This window comes from Parambassis ranga, chromosome 21 (genome assembly GCF_900634625.1).
Source record: "Parambassis ranga chromosome 21, fParRan2.1, whole genome shotgun sequence".
Lineage (NCBI taxonomy): Eukaryota > Metazoa > Chordata > Actinopteri > Ambassidae > Parambassis > Parambassis ranga.
This window is the reverse complement of record NC_041041.1, coordinates 13,144,422-13,166,049: the sequence shown is the minus strand read 5'-3', so window position 1 is coordinate 13,166,049 and position 21,628 is coordinate 13,144,422. Positions and strand designations below refer to the sequence as shown.

At 41.4% G+C, this 21,628-nt stretch overlaps 1 protein-coding gene across 1 annotated transcript; it reads left to right on the top strand.

The window, feature by feature from the left end:
• Positions 1-3,405: 3,405 nt before the first annotated feature.
• kcnj3a (potassium inwardly rectifying channel subfamily J member 3a) lies at positions 3,406-21,300 on the top strand. The gene is made up of 3 exons (XM_028393275.1): positions 3,406-4,083; positions 4,934-5,150; positions 20,653-21,300. The coding sequence occupies exons 1-3, from the start codon at positions 3,406-3,408 to the stop codon at positions 21,246-21,248; spliced, it is 1,491 nt and encodes a 496-aa protein (XP_028249076.1). The 3' UTR covers positions 21,249-21,300.
• Positions 21,301-21,628: the final 328 nt, after the last annotated feature.

Here is a 21,628-nt window from a genome sequence, read left to right as displayed (position 1 = left end):
TGTGCCCAGGCTATTTTTAAGAAATGGGTTACAGAGTATCATCAAAGTATTTCTGATCATTGACAGTGTTTGCCATCAGCTGAGAAGAAGTTGCATCTGCTTTCATGCTGGTGCACTGGCCATAGAAGGTAAAGATAAGACAGTGTGAACAGGCAGTGATTTTCTGAGGATGTTTGGCTTTGTAGAAGCAAAAAAAAATTAATCCTTCTGTTATTAGGGGAAAATTAATCTGCATATATTCCAATTTAGTGCACAGTGCTACACGTCCGCTGCCTCCTGGTGTGTGACAAGAACAAGCCTGGACTTTAACCTCTTTCTTGTGTTTAGCTGTCACTGACAAAGCCGTGCTGAATTGAAGAAGTGTGTGTGTGTGTGTGTGTGTGTGTGTGTGTGTAGCAGCGAATGTCTGAATGTAGTGTAAAATAAGGGTTTCTATAGACTCCTTTTACACACCACATTGTGCAATTGTCTTTGATGTGTGACTGTGAGTGATGCTGAAATGAATCCATGTGGAAAAGGGAGCTTGTAGATGTGAATCACACAAAGATGCCATGCTAAAAGAAAAATAAACAGCGCATGACTATAATAGATTTCTCCAGCCAGCCATGTTATGCAGTTTTATTACTTACAGACCCTAAGAATATATTATTTCAAACATTGGAATGAGAATTCGATGATCCGCATACACACACACATGATGCCCTGTCTGTCCTTCAGGTTTTGCTTATTTAAGTAATAAATTCATGAATAATTAATGTTGGAAGAAGAAATACTTTTAATTTGAAGCCGGATTTAAACTTACTACTAATACAGAAGGACCGTGTCTGAAAAGAAAACAATGAATCCTGGAGTTAATTGGCTTCTCTAAAAGACACTGACTAAAAGTTGTATTAAAACTTCAGTGTGAAATACAGCAATTAAAAATTTCTAGCTGATGGTGCTGCTTGGATGGCTGGCTGGCAGTTTGGCCAGTCCAAAACTAATAGCCTTATTTTTGCTCTGCAAATATGTGAATAGCCTTTTTCCTTCCTAATGAGAGCCAGAATGCATGTATTGGATGACCTGTGTCCCCCTGCACTCATTATAAAAGTCCTCCAGAAGCTGTAGCTAATGTTCACCTGGCAATTATGATGGCCTGGTGACTGATGGGGAAATCTTTTCCTGTCTCTTCCCCTCAAGAGGGCTGAAACGCAGAGCCTCACAGCCGACGCTCGGAGGCATCTCGACTTTCGCACCGCGCTGCCATGCAATCATTCATTTGGAAACGGTTATGTCAGGCCTTAGTGCTGTTTTTAGAAGCTACCATTTGTACAGTAGGGCTTTGCCGGTCTCTGACTGGACATGGAATATGATGTGGTAAACCACAGGGAGCTACAGGATAACAGGGGAGGCTGATTTCGCCTGGAACCAGACTGACTTAACAGCATATTGATTCCTGTGAGCTCAGACACTGGATCTAGAAATAGTTGAAAAAAGGAGAGAGAGAGAATCAACAAGCTAGTGTAGGCACGTACACTAGGCTGTATTTGGCATATAAAAGATCAACAGATGTCACATGGCGTGGCAGCACAGACAGGAGAAAAGCTCAACCCTCACATGAGCCTGGTACCATGAAGCACAGCTTCATTCAGAAGTTGATTTATTCATTTATGGTTTATTTGCTCTTTCTGATGTGCAAACAAACAAAAGCGGATTTTTTTCCACGCTAAAACTGGTTTCTGTGTACATTTCTGAGCTGCACTCATCATATTTCAGAGTGATAAGTGGGTAAATATTAGCAGCAGACTCTGATTTAACTCAGCAAGCATCCCAAAAATCCAAAGTGAGGCAAAGAAGCTTTAAGAAAGACCAGATATCCCTCCCGTGTTTTTGAGAGACAGCGTGTAAGCCTGTGTAACCATGGTGTGGGTGTATTCCTCTGTGGCCATGATCTTGGTAATATGATGAGTGAATTCTGCTCTCTGCTTTTTGTGTCCCACACCCCTCCCCTCAAGACCTAATACAGTTTGTTGCGAGTGTCAGCAGCTTCTCAGCAGAATGTGTCACTCTGTTAAGATCTCCTGTGTATAGAATTCATGGAATAAAGCGTGCGCAGTCACCCAGAGGGATGGAAGCGGGGTCATTGGCTGAGGTGACCCAGAAGAGTAACCTGCAAACAAGGTGCACTGGGAGGAAGTGTCCTTTAAGTGCACTTACTGAAAAGGAAATTACCAAAACAATAAAATATGTTTGTTGAAGCATTATGAGACCAAGGATGCATCATGGCAGAGGCTTTCCAACTGAGAGAGAGAAGATGTTTCCTTTACAGCTACAACTATATTGTAGCACTGGGCCTGTTTTTTTTCTGTGGAATTATCTGACAGTCATCATGACATCTTGACTGCAGTTTCACATATTTGATTATAAAAACTGTCAAATCAGGCGAACCCTCTTCCCTCCGCTTCCTCCTCCTCCTCCTCCTCTTCCTCCTCCACCACCACCATCACCATCTCCTCCTCCTCCAAATTGTCTGTCTTTGTAGTACCACTAGGCAACAGTGAGTGCATCACTGGAAACGTGGAAGTGCGCAAGAGACGAGCAGGGAAATCGAAGAGGAAAGACGGGTCTAAGAAGCAGCCAACGGAGCATCTGGTGGATCCCTACACCGATGAACCATGACGATCCAGTCGATGTAAGGGTGTCCACAAAGAGCCTGCTGCTAATCAGCGTCGATGCGCGCAGCCGAAAATGACGACAGTGGGACAGTGATTTTCTTCCTCCAGCTCGTCATTTTTTGCAGTCATATGCTTGGATGCAATTCATCTCCTATGTATACAGACCACAGAGGAAGGACTGGGAAGCGAATCGTCTCCAAAAGAGAAGCAAGTGCGCACAGACAGATTTTATCCTGGAAACAGTTTCCAGCGACTAATTACGCAGAGATTTTGGTATTTTATAGACCGCTGGAGGATTCTGAAGTTCCCAATGAAAACTTACTCTGTGAGAACAGTTTCGAACAGGTCGATATAGCCCCAACCTTCACAGGGCGATGAGTAATCCACGACGCAGCAACTGATAAAAACCTGTATAAACCTGGACTGCGACTGGCGCGTTTGGATACCTTATCCTGTGCGTCGCTCATTTGTTTCATATGGCTTCTATCTTCGGGGTTTGTAAACTACTCGTACATTATTGATATTTCATGGCTGTAGAGTGTAGCAACAGTAGTGTGTGGCGAAAGAGGAGGGAGCAAGTCTAACTGGGGCGAAGACACCGCACTTTTTTATCGCCTTATTTCCAAATAGGAGACATTGCGCACGGGCACCGAGGACTGCAGCAACTACACGCCAGACTTTTATTTTATTTTTTGGGGGGGGAAGAGAAAAGCATTAAATACTTTATTTCTTTCGCTGCTGTCATCGTAGTATGTCTGCACTTCGAAAGAAATTTGGGGACGATTATCAGGTAGTGACCACCTCATCTAGCGGGTCTGGATTCAATCAACCTCCTCCAGAGAAAAAGAAGAAGAGGCAGCGGTTCGTGGACAAGAACGGGCGATGTAACGTCCAGCATGGGAACCTGGGTGGTGAAACCAGCAGATACCTCTCAGACTTATTCACAACACTAGTAGATTTGAAATGGCGCTGGAACCTATTTATTTTTATCCTCACCTACACAGTCGCTTGGCTCTTCATGGCCTCTATGTGGTGGTTCATCGCGTACATCAGAGGAGACCTCAACAAAGCCCACAATGATAAGTACACTCCATGTGTGGCCAACGTCTACAACTTTCCCTCAGCCTTCCTCTTCTTCATAGAGACCGAGGCCACTATAGGATATGGGTACAGATACATTACAGACAAATGCCCCGAGGGGATCATTCTCTTTCTTTTCCAGTCGATCCTCGGATCGATCGTCGATGCATTTCTGATCGGCTGCATGTTCATCAAGATGTCTCAGCCCAAGAAGAGAGCCGAGACCTTGATGTTCAGTGAACATGCAGCGATTTCTATGCGAGATGGAAAACTAACTCTCATGTTCAGGGTCGGCAACCTGCGTAACAGCCATATGGTCTCTGCACAGATCCGCTGCAAATTGCTCAAAGTAAGTTTAAGTCAGGATGTGCCTCATATTTTTGCTCCTGTCTCCCCCCATCAAGGCCCACTTTATATATTTTTAAGGGAATCTCACACACAAAGGCCTACACACGCACACACACCCTTATAGAAAACTTTATCCTGATTTCCCAAATGTACTGTATAGTAGAGTGCATATGTTATAATGTAAATCATAGCTCTCCAAAGTCATCATTCAAGAGCCCATTCTCTGGAGGAAGGCAGAAATTTTGCATGACTGATTGACCAACAGTGAGTGTGCTAAGATGCCTGCACCACTGTAAAATGTCTGTGAGAAGAATACTGTGCTTATGAACTCTTTACTTGATGCTGTGTTAAGTGGCTGTGTGTTACAGTTTGCTGCTGCTGTGCCTCATTAGTGGAGCCTGTGGATTTCCCTGCTGTCCGCCTCCCTCACAAGTCCAGCAAAAACTTTTCCACAATGTAAATGTTCCTCTGTCAGTAACCACAAGACCAGAGCGAGCAGCAGAAATGTACAGGAGTATATATAGATTTCAACTTTTGTCCATTGAAAACACCCTGCAGCCACAACCATATTAGATAATTGGCTTCTTCCTCTTCTGTCACGGTATCAGAGGTTTTAAAGTGTCACATAATGTCTATGCTGTGATGTTGTGGATACCCCCTTTTAGGCCTCATTTAAGATAATTATAGTCATTTTCTTATAGACTCATGGTTTGGCCCTGATTGCCTATAAAATGTGAAAAGCTCACACAAAGGCTCTTGATCATCTGTAGATAAATCTCATCCTCACCCCCCCCCCCTTTCTCCCTCTCTTCTTTTACACTGTCTCTGTCTCTTTCTGTATGCTTCTGTAGTCTCGTCAGACGCCCGAAGGCGAGTTCCTTCCGCTGGATCAGTTGGAGCTGGACGTTGGCTTCAGCACCGGGGCAGACCAGCTCTTCCTCGTCTCGCCACTCACGATCTGCCATGTGATTGATGCCAAAAGCCCCTTCTACGACCTCTCCCAGAGGTCCATGCAAACAGAGCAGTTTGAAATAGTGGTGATACTAGAAGGAATAGTGGAGACCACAGGTGAGTAACCAAAATGAGAGCCTGTTTTAATTCACGCAGTGGCCATGGTGTTGAGGTGCTGTTTGTATGAAGTATGCCATTGAGCTATTTCATAGAGGTTAATAGGCAACATCCAAATAGATTCAATATTGACCTCTTAATTGCATTTTATTGATTCATATTCCTGTAGCAAACACAAACAGCAGCTACTAATAGAAGTGGTTAGCATTTGTAAATCATTGAGGATAATTTGGTGTTGCAGACGCCTTCTGTGTTTGTAGAAAGCGACACACACACTCTAACAGGTCTTTTTTATAGGCTTTATACATTTTCTTTTTCTCATCTGAAACAAATTCCGTTCGTCCGTCTTTCTGCCTGAACAGCACTTACCTCATGGCTGCTGTTCTCAGAGGACATAATAATTTGCTTTCTAAGGTCCCTTTGGAATTAGGGAATTCCATTTCCACACGATGAGCAATGCCCCGAGTAAAACTCTCCACTGTGGTCATTTTAAATTCCACCGTTTATTTGACACAGTGGATTTAGTATAGTGAAGCTCCTTTCAGTATGTTCACAGAGTGAACAGAGGAGCACTAGTAAAAAGGTCGGTTCAGGGAAAAACAGCATATGGAGATGTGACAGGGATGCTCACAGGCCAACACGGCAGACAGTAATTAGTGAAGACATTCAATTCCTGATAGAGAGTTATGATAGCAATTTATAGCAGTTTTATTAAAGTTTAACTGGGGCTGAGGTTTATCTGACATAACGACCCTTCAGCTCAAGGCATGCAGCGTTCAATCGGATGAGAGCTGACATATTTAAAAAGGATGGTGTAGATTATTAAATGATGTTAATATGCTGCAGTATAAAGTATCTGCACAGCATTTAACATGTCAGTATTAATAACCAGTAAACACGTGATCTACATCTGGCATGTTTTTTTATTAGCGTAATGTGTGTGTGTGTGTGTGCTAATTAACCTCCACTTGCTCGCTGCTGTGTGCTTTAAAGTATAAAAACAGTAGCATTATTATGGTAACATTTGCAGATATTTATAGTGTTACAGTGTCAGAGAAGCTGGTGTCATCATATCATCCTTGGCTCCATTTGCTGGGGTTGTTGTGCTGCGCGCAATGCATCGACTTAATGTGAAGTCACTGGGAAGGCTGATGTAGAGACAATCTATAGTTAAAAATTGATGTACAGTGAAAGTCTAAATCCTTAGACACTTTCATTTCTGGCCAATGTAACTCTGTTTCCATGGCAACCTCTCCTTGAGTATTCAGGATTGCAGCACTGCACCTAAACTTAGATTTTTTTTTTATTCTTCTTATGGTATAGGAGTCATAACACAATTTCAGTAATAAATCATATGATGGCAGACATGAAATGAAATTGTCGACATCGGCTTTTATTAGCAAGGATCTCTCCTGAAATATGAAAAGCGCACAGAGGTGTTACTGTACCATAAAGTGCCCGCCGGCAGAACAGGTGATACAGCATAGAAAGAATAAGATGAAATATTTATGAGGCTTCCTGTTTTACTAGTGAAGAAGCTGCCCAACTCCCCTGATCTATTTTTTTCTCTTCTTTGTTGTGTGTAGAAAAATAAAAATCACTGTCTGGAAGTTAAAACTCTCTCCAGTGCAGATTAAGGCTTCACCACACATTAGTCTTCCTATTAGATTTTAAGAGACACATTTTTGGCACGATAACCTTTTGAGACCACACAAATAATGTTTTTGCACAGGAGAAGAAAAGGAGCTGTTCCATTTTGCTGTAACTTCTGACAGCCTCTACATTGTGTAGCTATCCTCGTTCCTTTTAAATAGCCCAGAGTGTGTCTGATCACTACCTTAATGAGATACACTTTCCAAATGAGACTTGTTAGGGTGTCTGGTAGCATGATATTTTCTCACTGGAGCACTGCCAGTTGTAGCGTTGTCTGTATCTAGTTGGTTTTCTAGCACATCTGCGGGAAGCTACGGTGCCCCTGAGAATAAATTGGCTTTACATCATCTTGCTGTTAGTACAGTGTACATGCTGACAAACAGGCACGGAAATAAAAGCACAAATAAGAGCCCTGTATTTTCAAGTTTTAGATGAGCTAACAGAGCTAACAGGATACAATCGATGCAAGGAACAGACACTGCTTCACTACAAAACAAAGAGTTTGAACGCTGCTTACAGCAGAAATGTGCATGTCAGCTTCAGTGTGCTTCATTATGGTTCTTTCCTGATGTGAGTCTCAGCACAATAATACAGAGCTGAGTTGTGCTTTATTTGAACTGTGCAGGCCTGACAGGTGCCTGGATAAAGGAAGAGGAATTTAATACCACTAGAGCAGAGACCAAGTAATGACTGCAGCCCACTGATGTTAGGTGTTTGTGTATTATGCTAATACCAGTTTGCAAAAATACAAATAGATGTCATTATTTTATGATTAAAAATGCTCTTATTAAATTTCTGGATTTGACAATGAGCTCATTTAGACTCTGCAGGGTAGTAAACGTCTGCTTAGTTATTATGTGTGTGAGCTGCCGGACAGAGGCTGTGTCTCGTCTCAGACACTGTTGGTACATTTCCATGCAGTACACTGTGTACTTAGTTGTGTAGTGTGTGATCGAACATAATAATAACTTTATTTATATAATAATAACTTTATTATTAACATGGCAAGTTGTGCACTCACAGATAATGACAATAGCAACATTTGACTGGCAGATCTATCCAGCTAAGCTAAACTAACCCAATAAACACACAGACTGATGACAGCATTGTAGTGGTGCTTAGTGATAAATATATACAACCAAGTTTTATGCACCTCGAAAGCAGTGGCGAGGTCTCGACCTCTGGTTTGAGCATTGGTTGGTGGTCTCCACCTTTCTGCTATGGAGCCAACCTGCTTATTAAGTAACCACCATTTGCATACCCACAGTGCACTGCATGTTGCCATACTTCAGTATGAGCACACACAATCCAGAAATCCAGAGATAGGAAGAAGAAGCAGAAGTTGCTCACATAAATGACTCTTGGAAAACTAGTGTGACCTTAGCAGAGGATTATCTTCCTGTTTATTGACCTGCAGCTTATATTTTTTATTAATGTGAAACACTGGCTCAGAGCCCCAGATTCTGCCTTCACTGTCCTTGTTTTGTCTGTCCAACATTTCCCAGCTAGAGATTCACTTTTCATTGATACGAGCAGCAAAAAGCAGCAAACGATCACAATGGAAGAGGAGGAGCTTGTGACTGACATTTACTTCTTGAAAATGACTAATAGGATTAATCAGAATAGTTACAGATCCATTGTCTCTTGATGGCTAAAGGGTTACAAACCTAATGCTGCAGATTTAGTTTTTCTGTCAACACAATCATCATCTGCTGGTCTGATGGAGTTCAATAGAAGTTCCTGAGCATCAGGAAAAGATCATCATGAGGTTGTATCCCAGCTGTGTTGTACGTAACGACATTCTGACTCCTCTTAGGACCCTTGCGGATGTGAAAAGTCTATGCATATTTTGACAATGTTAAAAAAAGTAAGAAGGGGCGAGGAGGCATGGATGTGTGAGCTCCTCTGTGTCAGCTTTTTACAGTACATTAGTTTGTTTCTATTCTGCTCATATAACATTCAATGCAGCTGCATTCTCAATAAAGCTGTTTTACATATTTTCCGATTCTGTTGTCAGACAACAGTGTAAAACAGTCCAAGCCAAGCTAGAATCATCCGTGCTGTGAGAGAGGAGCATTAACCTGTAAAATGATCACATACAGAGAAAAATGCTCTGTCAGCATTAGCTTTGCAAGGCTGAAGAATATTTTCAACATAATTATTATGTTTCCACCCTCTGAAGTGCTCATTAACACAATACAGTCACGTGACTTCATTTACAGCTCCCAAAAAATGTGTTTATGTGAACAGTACATTTTTACAGATGGCTCTGTTCAGCCCAGTATCACAGTAATCCATCACAGCGCACACAACACCAGAACTATCTGATCTAAATGCAGCTATGTTGGCCGTTGCGCAGCTCCCCAAACAACAAGTGATCCCTGTAAATATTTCATATAAAAACTCTTGTCTGGTATAAGAGGGTATAGTGACCTAACTTTGACTTGCCTGCCGATTCAGAACTATTACACGTAAAATACATTAGAAGTTCAGATAAGCGTCCCATTAACACCAGTAATGCCTTTTAACACTATGAAGGCTTAAACACCAAGCCAGAGGCAATCTGTTCATTAGTGGAGCTGATTCTGGAGAGCTCAGAATAAACTGTAGCTGCCAGTAACAGACGTTTAGGTTCCTCCAGCCATGAAACTAATCAGTGTGTTGCAACTAAATTCATTTTATGATTTACACAATGCTCTGCTGTGAGGCTCCTGTGTTCTGATGATCTAATGTGCACGTATGTAATTTAAGAGCACGCACTTTCCAGATTAGAGACATAATAAGTGACAAAGGTAAACAAGCTGATGATTTATTTCACAAGGAACTCGTTTTCTTTACAGGAACAGAAAGAAGTCTGTCAGCACATTAGTCTGTCCCTGAAATTTGGTGCAGTGTTTTAGGTCTAACATGGTGGCAAAATGTCTGCACGGTCTGAAAAGTGTTTTTAAATTCACTCATCAGCTTTGAAAAGCAATGATTCATGAGCATAAAGTGTGTCATCAGCATAAACCCCTTTATCTTTTCAGAGAGATGTGACTTTCATGCAAATGCCTGATCATTACACTCACTGTGAAATTCATAAAATGCTGCAAAATAAGTCACATTTGGAAACGCTTTTTCTTTTTTAGCACAGTTGGCAAGTTTTTTCTAGGATTTACAGGCATGAAGTTTGAAGCATGATAAACTCTAGAACTAGATGTTTGTATTCGTTTGCTCAGTAATTTTTCAGTCAGACTTTTTTGTTTCTTGTGGTGACACAGCACATTTATACCAAACACATTCTGCTTACTGAACAAATAATCTCCATGTTTGTGAATGATTTTTCCACCGAAAATGTTTTGTACATGAAACGCTGCAGTAAATTATGGGTAAAAACATCAAAAACACTCTTTTCTTGGATGAAGTCGTGCACTGAGATTTCTGTCAGCCCCCTCTTTCACATGCTGCCACAAAGCTGTCTTGTGAATTCCTGCTATAAGATTAAAAAAAAAAATAGAATATACCAGCTCATTTTTAAAAATGAGTGTAGGTGGCAGAGGGTGGTTACATATAGACTGGATCAGCTAGTAATGTTTATTCATGTGTTTCATGCGATGTTACTGGAGCTCGGAATAATGAATTGCCTACCTGTTTGCTCACTGTGTGTCTTTTAAAATCTTCGATGAGGTTGTGTTAAAATTCTTGAGAATGATTTTTGATTTGTATTTATGCAGGCTGGTGATAAACCATATGAATCTATAATAGACTCGCTTTTCATTTTAGGTGGAAAAAAAATGTAATCAGAAATATTTTTGTTACATAACACCATCGTCATAGCTCCAATGAAGCTGTTGTGCAACAAATACGCATAAAACGCATACTTATTAAATGAAATTAAGAGTAATAATTGCTTTGATGCAGACTCTGTTTAGTAGCGAAGGCAGCCAGCATAATTAATTGGAAACATTTATTGCCACTGATTAGCAGAGCAGCCAATGTCATGGCTCGATCTGTGTTTTATCATCAGCAGCAGTAATTGAAATGGAAATAGAGAGCTTTCTGTCGCGCCAGAGGCCTGATGGTTCCATTCATGTGGGCAAGAGGCCGTAGCCCCGGAGGTCTGGGGTCGCCCGATGCCGGGGGCTTTACAGATCAGGTAAACACTGGTGCGGGTGAACCTCGGGATATGAGCCAGCTGTGAAGAGAGTGAAGAAAGTGACCATAATTCATTCAGAGTCATTACGCTGATAGCGCGTCCTCTCGTCTCAGTGTCGCGCTCTCTGCCTCCAGTCCTGCGAGTCACAGGGTTAAAGTGGGTTCAAATGAGGGCGTTAAAGCTGCAGCTCAGGTGAGAGCAGAGGTTTCCAATTAAAGCTAATGTGCTCAGGTTGAGAGCTCAGGAGAGAAGTGTCTTGTCCCCACTGAGCTCCACCTGCGCTGCTGAGGCGATGAGCCACATGTTGGATGCAGCTCCCTAGTTGCAATGTACGGCATCCTATCACTTCATTTTGCTAACTGTCAGCCTCGGAACATTTAAGCACGACTGAGCAAGAGAATGTTTGAAGTGTTGCAGCATCTGGCGCAGAAGAGTGAAATGATACATTTGATCTTAGTATATCATTTAAGTGTTTTATGTTGTGCCATTTTGAATGCACCATTTGTAGCTTTAATGTTAATTATTATCCCTTAAAATGGAATAATCTATACTCCCTAGACACATGACGAGAAAGAATATAATATTCTTTAGGAAAATTGAATGCACTTACAGTACAGTATTCCTCTACTGACGTTTTTGGTGTTGTTGTTGATTGATTATTATATCCTTTCAGACTAATGAATAATGAATTCTTTATCCATAGGTTATAGGTCAGACTTCTCCCATCTACAACAAGCTTTTCTGCCATTTTCTTGTCTTTTTCATCTGCATGCTCTAATTCACACAACCAGGGGAGGGCACATGTATGTTCGCGAGAACCCTAACAATGTGTACACTAGTGTTGATGGGCTGCTATATAAATTCTGATTTTATTATATATATTTTAGGTGTTCGTGGTATTCTGTTCCGTTTTGTTCCTGTGTCTGCTTTGCTTGTTGATTCAAGTCGCGTTGAAATTAGCAGAACTCATTTCAGATAAACAAACAAGGAACACTTCTGTGAGATTTACCTCTCTTAATGTCTACTGTACATACAGTAATTTCACTGGGGATGAACTCCACATAATGGGCATTGCAGCGAAGCAGCTATGACATCCTGGATTCATTATCCCGTTTAGATGAACTGTGCTGGCTTCCCAAGGGGGAGCACAGTAATTGTGTCTTTAGGGATTTGTCACGTCCCTGTTGGGTGGCAATAAATCACTGGTAGAGGAGGTGTGGTGGCAGACCTGGGATGAACTTGTCGTGTGACAAAAGCAGCAGCGCCTCCGTTTTCTCGTCATGCTGTGAAGGGTATAGGAATAATTGACTGGGTCTCGTTTGATTTTGTCTCAGAAGATGTTGTTGTGGTGATTAATAACGCAAACAAAGGCTTTGGCATCGACATGACTTTGCTCATAATGGGGGATGGACACTCGCGGTGAGTGTTACATTGCCATAAGTGTGATAATATTGTGCTCTGCTTGTTTAAGAGGTTGTCACCCCTGAAGAAGGTTGTGATGCACTTGCAGTGATGGTCACTGGCAGCATTGATCGTGTGGGGCCATGACTGTCCCTAAAGTGAATCGATGTTGAGGCCTGAACACAGAGCTGCACGAACGTGTTGTTCTTAGGGCTTGTCTTCTTGCAAGTCTCTCCTCTGGGATGTCTCTTTCTATTTTTGTCATTCAGACATGTTTGAGTTTACTGGAATTATCTGCTCTCTAGCTCGAGTGACAAACTTGGAAAAAACAATAAGGATTCTTCTTTAACAGTGAGCTACTCCTCTTTAATACCATCCAAGTGTGAGATCTCTTAAAGCCTAAAGATCCCACTTTTGTCACTTGCCTTGGCAGCTCTAACTCCTCTTTATGACTTAAGTAGATTTAATAGAATATGAGATTATAGCCTTCACTCATTCAGTCTGTTAGATGGAAGGAAAATGGCTTTCTGATCACTTCTGCACTCTGTGTCTATAACGAGGAGTCCCACTTGGTGTGGATACATAGTGTGATTTTCCCTGTATGTCAAATAAGCACTTGTCTGGCCTAAAGGAAATCCATTGATTGGCATTTTGCTCAACTGCCTCCCTTAACGACAGTGTTCAGCATCACATTCACTTGTTAATATACGCTATCCTGGCTGCGTTAATGGCCCACAGCCATATGTTCCTCTAGCTTGCCCGACACCCTACCTTGTGTAGAGATGCTTGGCAGCCCTGCTCCTATTCCCTTTCCTTCCTTCCCTTTCCAACAGCCTCCACACTCAAGCCATTTGCCTCAGCATATCCCCTCCCCCACAGCAGTGCACTTCCCCTGCCTGTTCCCTCCATCAGCTCCCTTCTTGTTCTCATTGCTCAGCCTGAGCTGTATGGGTGGACTAAAAAAAAAATAACAATAAAAATCTCAGGGCTGCAAACAACTGGAAGCCACCTTCACGAATGGATCACACGCACTAAAACAGTATTTAAGGGATGGAGGGGGACTTACTTCCATTTTTGAAAAGTCACACTGTGAAAAGCAGGTCATTGAATGCTTGTGGATTTCTCCACACTTTACCACTTGATGGTGGTCACCATAGAAACAGATAATCAGGACTTGTGGCAATAGCAGTATCTGTATCAAATTAGATTTCCTTATTGTATTACACTGTAGGTGCTGTGTGTTGTATTGTTTGCAGAACTGTATTGAAAAAACTACAAGGCAAACTTTCCTTTCTACACTAAGCTGAGACATGGCACCCATCATCCACATGTTCTGCCATCCCTCCGCTTTCCCTTACCTAATGCAGCACAGCAGCTTGTCGTTTTTGTAACAAAGATCCCAAAAGAAGACAAATGAGAATGAGAACATGACAATAGTCTTGAATTAATTGTCATAATCCAGTGTTGCAGCAAAGGCATTATGTGGATAGCCTTGGGTATGGCAGTGCCTGACAATAGGAGGATAAAAAGGCAAATGTTGGACGTTGCTGTGTGATAGCGCTCTGTGTATATAATGTCCAGATTCACATACTTGTTTTGCTAGCATTTTTCTCATACATAACACACTGAGCCGTTTCCACAGCCGTGATAGACTGTCAGGGGACTCTGCTGACAGCACTGTGCTGGTGGTGTGTGTGTGTGTGTGTGTGTTGGCGTGTGGTGTGTGTGTGTATGTGTGCATGACCATTTGAGTGACTGAGTGAAAGAGAGAGGCAGACGAGGAGAGCAGGCGAGGTATAAGGAGGTTATTTGTGATTTTTGTCACCAAATATGAGGTTGCAAAGAATTCTTTGACACCCACTTTCCTTTTTCGTCTTGGTGAGAGTTCTTCTGGAGAAGTCATTTGAATAAAGCTTCATTTTCACACAGGCGTCAATTTTGAGTGTCATTTGCTTGGTGCCTGTGGGCTGGTTAATCATACAATTGCTGAGATTTATTTATTTGAAAATCAAGATTGAGACTGCTCTCAGGCCTGCCCCTCTGTCCTCGGCGTGTCAAGTGCCGATGTGCAGCTGAGAATATAACTCAGCCTGGCACCAAACGGATACGATCCTGCAGCTACTCTAACCTGGATAAGCTTCTTTTAGATGGTGAATACCACTTGGCGGGTGTTTTTTTTCAGCTACTATCAAGAAGCATTGGCAGGCTGCCTCTGAGTTTACAGTGCTTTTCTATTCCAGCCACCAAAGAGCCCATTTTATCTTTACTGTCACTCTGCTTTACTTTGTTTGACCAGAGAAGGAGCTAGCTCTGTCTTATCAAGAAAAGTGCGTTTATACAAGTTAAGATGGCTTCTTGGGGTTCTGAATCTCAAAGTTTATTCTTAACACAACTTCCTGCCTCTTAGCTATTTTTCTCTTCATAGTGGAAGCAGCCTGTAAAAATCTTGCATATACCCTAAAGAGCACCTGTAATCTCTCACCCCAGCACAGTAAACCCTTCTTATTTCATTCAGCCACATACCTGGAGAATGCATTTTTAAACACGGCTGGACTCTCAGCATGTCACTGTGCACATTGATGCCAAAGGCATTTATTCTCCTTTTTCCGTGCTCTCCCCCACCATCGGAAATGTACTTTTAATGAGGCGCATTTTTACATCTGTCTTGAATTTGTGGATTCAGCGGAGGATTATTCTAATGCCATTCATGCTGTCACATGAATATTGCATTCCACGTGAGTACTGCTCTCACAAGGAAATGCCGGGACTTCTAACGGGATTTCATACTTCTTGCAGGATTAAGATATACTCTGGCCAGTCAGAAAAGATCATACACTCCACAACCTGCACCCTCGCTTATAAAAAAAAGAATGGAAATAGCTCTTAAAAGTTGACACATTATCTTAAACTCTTGCCATTGACCTGTTTCTTCTAGCATCTTGAAATGTGTAGTGAATGAACAGGAAACAAATAGAGTCTAATTTCAGCTATAAATTAACAGTATGCAGGAGCTATACCATGACACAACACTGCATCGATTATTAGTTAAATAGCCTGTCTCTGTTAAAGCATAAAGCAGTACCAACTCGTGTTTTTGACATTTAGGTGCAGCTAAACAAGCCTTGTTTAGTCTTTTTTTGTCCTCATAGTCATTATAGCAAATGTGTTAGCCAACAGTTGGCTTATTATATCTCCAGCAGACAGGGAGGAACATTAGCATTTACTCAGGGCTCTCTTTAGATCTGCAGGTCTTTAGCAGCTAAATGTTGTGTTGTCTTCACCAGCTAATCACTAACTTTGTCTATATGTTGTTGTGTGCTGCATGTTGTGTATAGAATTATGCAGAGTGAGAGTTTATACTATAGTAAAGTAAAGCTGAGAGACATAACTATCAAATCATTGACCTGAAAGTCTCTAAAATGCCCACTGTAGATCAGTAAAACAGGCATGCATTGAAACTAGTGTTTCATGCTGCTATGTATGTATGACAAATGTTCACAATAGGCTCATGCCTGCAATGTTAAATTATGCAGGCCAGCCAATTAATGGACTGATAGCAGATCACAAATTTATCTGAGTCTGCCCTTAAATGTTGATAAGAGTGCAGCCCAAGTGACACTGATGTCATTTGCGCATTATCTGGACAAAGACTACAAGTGGAGGCACCATACGGTAAGTCATTACACAGAACAAGCTGTTTTTTCCCAGTGATGTGTATATTGGTAAAAATGCGTACTACTGACTTCTCTATCAGAGACACGGGGTGTTACAGAATCGTGTGTAGTGCAGCACATTCCTGAGAAGGGCCCTCTGCAGAGGATTTGAAATATACCGGTACTGCTGTTGCCTTATACTGAATCACAGAAGGGAACAGATAACCATTTACTGAAATTAGAAGTGTAATGGATCCACAGACTTACAAATTTCTCTCCTAATGGGCCGAATGAGGAATTGCCTCTTTACTGATTCCAATGATGTTGTTCCCTCCTGCCCATCCCCATCCACACCCCCCACCCCCTCGTCTTTTTCTTAACAGAGCTTGTGTGTTATTTTCTTTTCTTTCTTATGTCAAGAACCTGAGAGTGAATGAAACTGTGAAATGTGTTGATTTGCTTTTATCCGTTCAGGGTTGTAACAAAATATTATTTTGGTCATTATTTCACCTGACAGTCAGGTTGTCTCTTGTTTGTTTGGTCCATCAGATATCTGAGGATTGTTTAAAAAGCACTGTGCAATCTTTTATATCCTAAGTGACATGCTCAGGTAGTGCCTTTTAGTCAAAAAAGTCTAAAGCTTTAAATATTTAATATACTAGTGTTATGGTATTAGAAAATATTTTCTGTCATCCTCTGTCTCTTTCAGCCACTGCTTAGTAAGGATAAGCAGCAAAAGTACTTAGTTTAGTTTAAATGGTTAAAATACGACTTCTCTGGTATGAGCTGTCACCCATAAAAGGCACAAAAAAGGCATACAGTATGAAAAATGTGCGTGTGAGTTTTTGGTTTGACTTTTTGACATATGTTAACTGATGTTACCAACACCTCTAAGTTGCTGTGACACGGCTGCACACTTCACATCAGAGGTGTTGTTTCTCACTGCTGTGGGGTCCCACTGTTGTTCCCGGCAGCCCACAGCACAGCAGACAGGACAAGATTTGCATTGCCTTTGCCTTTTCTTGTGTGTTTACGACTCGATGCTCATATGATGCCGAATGTGGGTGTCATGAAGCTGACATGAGGATAAAACAGCGTAAGAATGATAGCTGATAAGAGGAAGAGAAAATTGCTCTGTGCTTTATTAAAGATGACATTTGAGTTCTGAGCCTTACTGATGACATGTCACTGAAACAGATGATTTGCCCACTTCACCAAAAGAAAGGCACTTTGTGGTGCTGTGTTGTAAAAGGTCACATTTCAGTGATGGTTAAACCCATTTTGGTCTCTGTCTGGATGCTTTTATTTATTTACCTGTCGTGATCTTGCAGGGAGACTTCTCTTTCGTGTTGTGTCACTGTTACTTTTCACCACACTAAAGCAGCAAAAAAAAGGTTTATGGCTGTCACATGCACACATTCCTACAGTTTTGTTTCCATAGAAACACTGAGTCCTGGGCAGGCGTGTGTTTTTGAGTTACATAAGGCTTTAACAGTAATACCACATACAATCTGATATGGGTATTCTCATTCCACTGGATTCCTATTTTTAGCACTGATACATAATAACTGCAGAAAATATCAAAATGAGGGTTTATTTTTTTCACACTGAGGCTATTTTTACTCCGTTAACTCGTGTTATGTGATGTTGAGGTGCCTGGCTATCTAACATCCTGCTGAAATTTATCTCTCATTATGTTTGAATTTCCATCAGATGCTGAAGTGTGTCGTGGCCTCAGTGAAAGTCGAGGTGCACAGTTCATTACCGCTGCTGTCTGTTATACTGTGTGCCATATGAATGTGGGTGTTGCAGAACAGCAGGTCTTTTAGCAACACAATTGTACATATGTGGTGCAACTGCGGCTATAATTATGCAATGGCTCAAGCATCAATCCATGAATAATGTATGGAAATTAAATGTATATTAATGACAGAGATTAAATCTGGTACCATTGTTAGTTTATTAAGAATGCCGACCACATCGGACATGTTTTTATTGTGAGCTTGAGTGGAGGGAAAACAGGTTGAACAGGGATCCATCCCGTGGCGTGCAGGGTTAACAGGTTTCCTGGGACACAGGTCTTACAGTAACTCCTACACCATCTGCAGGACCTATAGAGCGTTATTAATAGATGTAAGATGAAGCTATTTGGGGGCTCGGTATGTATAGCGCTGTAGCAACCCCTCGCCTCGGGCACTCTTTCCTTTTCCTTATCATGCACCAGCAAAGTTGGTAATAATGTTTCAGTCCTCTATGGACGTCCAGTTATCATCGCAGCACTGAGTTCGATAAAGCAAAAAAAGATTAAGCAACTGTTATACAACCTAAACAGAAAGCACTTTACACCACAATACCCTCAGATTCGGTGTGTGTCTGCCTGTTGATGGTGACTACGTTTTGGCTGCAGGCAGTTTAACAGGCTCACTATGCAATAAGATTCCCATTCACGCTTAACTCTCAATCGCTTTGGCCCTAAAGTTCTCATTAGCTTTGGCCACTTTATTCACTGCTGCACACTTCCATATGCCTAAAGGCTCTGGGGCTCTGAAGCACTAGTGCAGAAGTAACGCTGTGAATACCCTGAACGCACTTGATGTTCAGTCTCATGCACATCTGTGATTGTGTACAGAGCTGTTATCAGTGAATTATTTTATGACCTTGGGAATCAGGCGGAATCGCAGATGCCTCTGGTTTTTTGATGATGACATCCCTGCAATCAGCAGCAGTGTCTCGCTGTGAATGAGCCTTCTCTTAGTTTGGACCCCAAATGTCGCTGCTAGAATTAATCTGCTAATTAAAACATGTGATTTCCTAATGGGTTTCAACAAGTTTAAACATGAGTATCTCAGACGGAGAGAAGCCGAAGGAGGGGGTGGTAGGTGGAGGGGGTGGTAGGTGGGGGTGGGGGTCGGGGCGGGGGTAGCAGTAACCAATTTAGTGTTTTGTTGAAAATATAAACCTAATTATAGATTTTCTGTGCTCACTGTCAGCAGAAGTGTTCTAAGATGGTTAGGGCTCCACTGTAAGCTGTGGAGTGTCATATAATGCACAGACAGTGATGATAGCAGCTGCTGAATAATGGTGATGAGTAATCACTAATAAGCATCCAATAACTTTGCATGAAAAAGAATGTTTAATGTTGTTTAATTCAGACCTCATGATTTCTGCTAATTGCATTAATTTGCGTCTGATGATGCGATGGGGGAGTTTTAAAGCAGGAATTTACTCCTCCAGTGAGGGAACGTTTATTTCAAATGCTATCGTTTGCTGAACTAGCAAACCATGGTTGCAGCTACACAAACAGGCATCCTTGTGTTCATCTGAACACTTTTACCCAAACAAACAAACAAACAAAAACAGATGTTTTATACACATTTTGAGTTAAATGTGTCAAAGAATTAAAGACACAAAATTTTCCTGCAGCAGTCTTTATCTTTTAAAGCTTCTAGCTAAGCTTAAGGTGAGTTCTGAACAGCTGAACAGCAGCATACTGGCTAATAGTGTGTTTTCTATTATCTTATTAATCCTCCTGAACATTCACTCTACTTTGCCTCTATTTAAAATAGAGGATGATGTCTATGTTGTCAGTCAGCCTCAAGCTGTTTTAAACAGCGGTACCATTAAAATGATGCTGCTATCAAGGTTAACATGAATATATATATATGAAATGTTAACTGGCATTTCCTTATAAAGTGTCTTTTCCAAATAAATGTAGAACTAAATATTTAGTCTGCTTTATAAAAACCTTCACAACAAACATTAATTAATGTTTAAACTTACAAATATTTAGAAAGAAAAATCAATGAAGCTTTTTATGTAGGTGGATGCTGCTTTTGTTTGCATCATTGTTTACCTTGTCATCTAGACATAGCAGAAACCTGGTGAAAAATCTGTTTTGATGCTCATGGAACAGTGTCAAGAACATTAATAAATCATGGTTCTTTTGTTTAAAGAAACATTTAATCTTTAAACTTTTAGTCTGTTGATCCATGGGAATAACATGTATCGTTTGTAATCATTTTGTAATAAAGGTTTTTTCACATTTACAAAGTGCTGGTCTCACACACACAAAGAGAAACTGGATGATATTATTAAATAAAATGTAAGACAGTGATTGCAGATGTGCATTTTTTTAAAGCCACTAAAAACAAGTGCACCATTCACATCCAGAGAGTATAGACTTACACAATAAAAGTACCTGTGTGTAGGTGATTGATAAAGAAGATAGTGGACAGATGCAAGAATACAAGAATATGGTGATGAACGATAGTACAGCAATGGTAGATCAGCAATGACACCATAGTTCTGGTTAGGTTGAATAAAATGGACAGATGAACTGATGGCAGTACCAGAGAGAGAGATACATCTGTGTAACATCTGTATAAGGGTCGTATGAAACTACCCTAACAAATGCATGCATAAGAACAGGATTAGTCCAAAAACCAACCCCTGAGGGACTCCGCAGAGCTGAGGAGGACACATGATTATTATTGCATACATACAACCAGTCTGACTACCCAGTTATCCAGCCTGCCAAGTATAATGGCATGATTGACAGTGTCAAAGGCAGCAGTTAAATGTGGTGCACTCACCTTTGTGTTCATGCATAGTGCATTAGAGTGCTTGACCCCAACATGAATATTTTGTGTTTCCTTGACAGGGATGACCTGCCAAGCGAGGACGTCATACACTGAGGATGAGGTTCTTTGGGGACACCGCTTCTTCCCAGTCATCTCTTTGGAGGAAGGCTTCTTTAAGGTGGACTACTCTCAGTTTCACGCCACTTTTGAGGTGCCTACCCCTCCATACAGCGTTAAGGAGCAGGAGGAGGCCCTGCTCCTCTCCTCACCCCTTATGGCTCCATCCCTGTGCAACAGCGGGGAGAAGAACAGTTCTCTCGACTGCCTAGAGACGCTGGAGGACAATGACAGCACCACCAAGCTGCCTACCAAGCTCCAGAAGATCACAGGGCGGGACGGCCTGCCCAAGAAGCTGCTAAGGATGAGCTCCACCACGTCAGAGATGACTTACAGCTTCGGAGACCTGCCCATGAAGTTGCAGCGAATCAGCTCTGTTCCCGGTGTCTCTGATGATAAGCAGGCTGGTAAGGCCTCAAAGATCAGTACAGAGCCCATCAGTAAGTCTGTGGCGGACTTACCTCCCAAGCTGCAGCGACTGGCTGGGGGAGGAGGGGGCAGGATGGACGGACACCTGCCGCCTAAACTTAGAAAGATGAATTCAGATCGCTTTACATAAAGCAGGCAACATATTTTAACTTATGCCATCCACTTTTATTCCCCTTCCCAAAGTCCTTGTACTATTCCTAATTTATTAATGGACAATATTCTTATATTAAAAGAAATGTAGGATATGTGCACAAACACCTTATATAAAGTAGGGTGATGGAAATGAGCACATCTGTCCCTGGATGTAAGTGTACATGCTATGATGATTTTTTTTTTTAGGATGATGTACAATTAGCACAATCTGGCATGTATAAGAAACAGTGCATGTAGAACAGAATCTCAATCATTTCTGGCATGACATTTATTGATATATTATTTTACAAAAAAAGAGAATTTCATTAGTGAATTTACAGACAGTGGAAAAATTGCACAAAGCCATATGATTTACAA